At 39.6% G+C, this 4346-nt stretch overlaps 1 protein-coding gene across 1 annotated transcript in view; it reads right to left on the bottom strand.

Annotated features, from left to right (window-relative positions):
• The window catches only part of taf1c (TATA-box binding protein associated factor, RNA polymerase I subunit C), a 9118-nt gene extending 5252 nt beyond the window's left edge, over positions 1-3866 (bottom strand). Inside the window, exons 1-5 of the mRNA XM_037692513.1 lie at positions 3429-3866; positions 2411-2522; positions 2045-2094; positions 577-678; positions 360-427 (exon numbers count right to left, since the gene is read on the bottom strand). Of these exons, the coding sequence (XP_037548441.1) occupies positions 360-427; positions 577-678; positions 2045-2094; positions 2411-2522; positions 3429-3551 (455 nt within the window). The 5' untranslated portion in view covers positions 3552-3866. The remainder of the gene's footprint in view (positions 1-359; positions 428-576; positions 679-2044; positions 2095-2410; positions 2523-3428) is intronic.
• Positions 3867-4346: the final 480 nt, after the last annotated feature.

Raw genomic sequence — 4346 nt, forward strand, 5'->3', positions numbered from 1 at the left:
GAAAGAGTAAAACATTAGCTAAAGGCTAAGAGAAGCAAAATGCTAGCTAAAATGAGCAAAACGTCAAATAAAACCTAAATGAAGCAATCGCTAGCAAAAACCCAAAAGGTTAGCTAAAAGCTAAATATCTCAAAAAGTTAGCAAAATGTATAACTAGAAGCAAAAGAAAAGGTAGCTAAAAGTTAAAAACAGGAAAATCAACGATCAACTAACGAGCTAAAGTCTGGTCTGGTAGTAGCCGAGAGTCCTCCTCTGTGCATCATCTGAGAGCCAACAGATCACAACTCCTGATATGTTCTGAATTTGTCAAAATAAAATAAAAGCTAAAGCTCTGTCGTTTCTTCGCCTGTTTGACTCACGTTTTATGTTTCAACTTCTCGATATGGTTTCTCATCGTCCACACGTTGACAGAACCCCGTCGATGTTTCTGGACAAACAAAAAAACTGATCCTCGTTAGAAATTAAACCCCGACTCTAAATAAACAGCTAAAGTCTAAATATTCAACTATTTGTCTCTTTATTACAGAAATAATCCAGATGTTGACTCCTTGAAAAACATCCGAGGGTAAAACTCACCTCTTTGTACTTTTTGCCGAACTTAAAGTAAAAATGTTCTCCCAGGATGTCGCTCATGCACCCGAACGCATCGTGGCTGTAGTTCAAGTAGTAGTTTTGCATCTAAAAATAAAAACAAACAAAAATTAAAGGTCATAAAAGAATGTCCAGTCCCGAGTCTCAGAGAAAAGCTTTAGCTGTTTAAATTGTAGTGACATCTACTGGTGGGGTTGAGTACTGCACCCAGAGGTGAGCACGCTGTGACCATGACCAGTTCAGATTTATAAGATCAAGGTCAAGAGTCTTTGTCATTCTCATGTGGTGGAACGAAACTGTACTCAGGGTCCCAGTTACATCAACAAAAGTATAAAAAACAGAAAACCTGCAGGAGTGTGTGGACATGAGCAGAAATCAAGATAGTCTGGGACAAAAAGGTGGAAATAATGAACAATGTGGACAACAACACCTCCTAAATGTTTGGTCAGAAGGTGCTCACGGTAGGTTTACATATTCTGTTTATATGTTTAATTTTGGTTGATTTGTTAATACTTGTGTTTACAATGTGTATTTAACAGTTTCACGATGTTTGATGGCAAAAGATGAGGTCCAGTGTGGCAAAGAAATAATTAAAAGCTGGCCGTGGAGACGCACCGATCCCATATTGGTACAGATATCAAAAATAAATTCTTGATCGGGTATCAGTGACGATGTGACCGATCCATAAGGACAGGAGCCGATTGCTGTTCATGTTAAATAGCTGCCAACCGAACTAGTGAAAATATTGTTTTTGTTTTTTCCTCTTATTTTAGCTCCTTTATTATTTACTTTACATTATATTTAGAATTGACAGCTTTAAATAAATAGGGCTGGGCAATATGGACCAAAATTAATATCTCTATATTTTTTAAGATAAATCGCAATATACCTCGATATTTTTTATTCCCATAAAGTAATAACAAAAATATATTTCTGAGTCAAAGCTTTGTCCCATTTGTCACACAGGCACATTTATTAACAACAGCTGTAACTCTACAAATTAAATGTCTAAAAAATGTAACTATTTACATAAATGTATTATCGTGTACAGCACTTTGGTCCTGTAGGTGTTTACAGTGCTCTATAAATAAAGCTGGTACGGTATATTAGTTTATTTTTTAGACATTTATTTACATATATTAAATAAAAATCCTCTTCAGCTGCGCCGCCTTCACGTTAGTAAGCGTGTGAGCTGCAGCTGCAGGTCCGACCGACTTCAGCCTCTTTCCCTGAAACAGTTTGTTTTCAAGGAGGGGGGAGGAATGAGGGGCCGCATGTGAGAAAGAAGCCAACAGGAGGATTTTCAAGTGTAACATTACACTGTATATCGTTTATAGCGATAAGGTCTCATCTTAGATCATAAAAACATTATCTCGATATTTAAAAAATATTGAGTTATCGTCCAGCTCTATTAATAAAAGTTTGTTTGATTTCTTCATCGATGTTTTCTCACATGTTCGGTGAAGTCCAGCGGATCTGGAGGCGTCAAATTACAGAATAAAGCTGGAAAAAAGTGAAACAAAACGAGCAAATATTAAAAAAATATAGAACAAATACAGAAAATTAAAAAAACAAATCCTTTAGAACCACAAACTGTTTGATTTTAACAAAAGCTTCTGCACATATATATATATATATATATATATATGTATATATATATATATATTATTTATCCTGATCCAGCATGCACAAAACTGTTTGGAGTAATTGTGAAGTGAACATCATCATTCAGGAGGTCCTGCAGATCAACTCCCTTCACATATAAAAAACTAAACCTTTTTTTTTTGGGGGGGGGGGGGTGTTCGGGGGAGGTTCCCACCTGTTTTAGGAGTCAAGAGTGGGACCACCACGGGCTCGGTCTGGGTCCACGTCCTCCCTCTGACCTGATGTTTGGATGTAAACGTGCAGCTGGACAGAGAACTGGAACCGCCCTGAAATCACAAACAACCATTAGAAACTCCTGACGGCACAAACAGAACATTTAGTTTTAATTGGCAGAGCCGCTGCCTCTCAGCAAGAAGGTTGCTGGATCAAATCCCAGCCGCGGATCTTCCTGGGAGGAGTTTGCATGTTCTCTCCGTGCTGCGTGGGTTTTCTCCAGTTTCCTCCCACAGACTAAAAACATGCATGTTAGACTGATGGCAACTCTGAATTGTCTCTAGGTGAGAGAGTGAATGGTTGTTTGTCTCCATGTGTCCCTGTGATGGACTGGAGACATGTCCAAGGTGTCCTCTGCCTCTCGCACATATTGACTGCTGGACATGGGAACCGGTGACCCCCGTGACCCGAAAAGGAAGAAGTGGGTATAAATAATGGCTACATGGTTAAACCAAGTGAAAACAGTACTGTAGTATAATTTACTGTAGTAGAAGTGTAAATAACTGTACAAACAGACATCTGTAAGCCTCTTGGGTTATAAATGTTAAAGTTAAAACTGTCACAACACTTTAAAGGTTAACAGATTCATTCAAACGTCATAAAATGTCCCATTGAATGTCACAATTTTTGCTTGCAACAACAATTACTAAAGCAGCCAAATCCATTTAGTTTTAAATGCAATGGACAGGGTTTAGAAAAAGAAAGAAAGTGCCAACGTCATTAAAATATGTGACATTTTGAAGAAGTTGTTCTCATGTTTGTGGGTTAAACCGACACGTTTTGTTTGACTCTGGCTGAGCTTCCATCACTAAAACTGCAACCAGACGTTTACCCTCAGGGTCAAATTGTATTATTCCCATCAGTGATTACAAATGTGTCCTTTATCAGGAGTAAAACAAACCCACAGGTACAAATTACAAAGCTTTAACTTGACTTCCTGTCCTGATAACCGCCCTCACCTGAGGCAACACTCCGTCGTAAGAGCCCCATCCTCCAGCTTCTCCGCTGCTCGACACCGAAAACGACGGCGGTCCGTTGTTGTAAAAAGAGGGAAACAGCCGCTGAGGAAACTGGTAATCCATTTGACTTCTCTTTAATTCACTAAAAACAGCTGTCGAGCCTTTAAAGTCGCGTCTCCGTCGCTGTCACTGGAACAAGCCCGGGCATGTTAGCTAGCGGCGCGTGTCGCTAGCTGCTCGGCTAAATCCAAACTAGCATGAAAAATGTCCCTTTCTGCTCCGGGAAGCACCAGAAAACCTGCTAAACAACTTTAAAGAGTCCGCGTACGGTCCAAAACCAGCTCCGCTGTCCGAAAATGCGACACAAATAAGGTTAAATGCTTTTGAAAAACCCTCAGAAACCGTTCAAACACGTGCAGGTCTGGGTTTAGAGCGTGAAACGGAAGTTACGTTTAAAAACAAGAACGACAACTTCCGTTTTCTTCCGCTACAAAATAAAAGTGCAGATCTTGTGCTGTTTGAAACTTCAAACGTCCTGTTTGAGTTTTAAAAGTTTTCATATCAAAGCAGCATAAATCGGGTTAAGGTGGAGATTTTATGGTTTATTTTATTAGAATGTTTAATTTAATTTTAAGCAAATATGTTCTTGTTTTTAGTATTTTACCTTGTTTTATATGGCACCTTTGCTTTGCAGAGAGTGGTGAAGGCTGCACAGAAGTCTGTCAGAATCAGCCTCCCCACCATCACAGACATCTACACCTCCAGATGCAGGAAGAGGGCCACCTGCATCATGAAGGACCCCACTCACCCAGCACACACACTTTTTGCCCCACTCCCCTCAGGAAGGAGGTTAAGGAGCATTAAGTGTAGAACCACTAGACTGAGGAACAGCTTCTACCCTGAGGCTGTTAGACTCAT

Source organism: Nematolebias whitei, chromosome 18 (assembly GCF_014905685.2).
Source record: "Nematolebias whitei isolate Nwh7 chromosome 18, NemWhi1, whole genome shotgun sequence".
In the NCBI taxonomy this organism is placed as follows: Eukaryota; Metazoa; Chordata; class Actinopteri; order Cyprinodontiformes; family Rivulidae; genus Nematolebias; species Nematolebias whitei.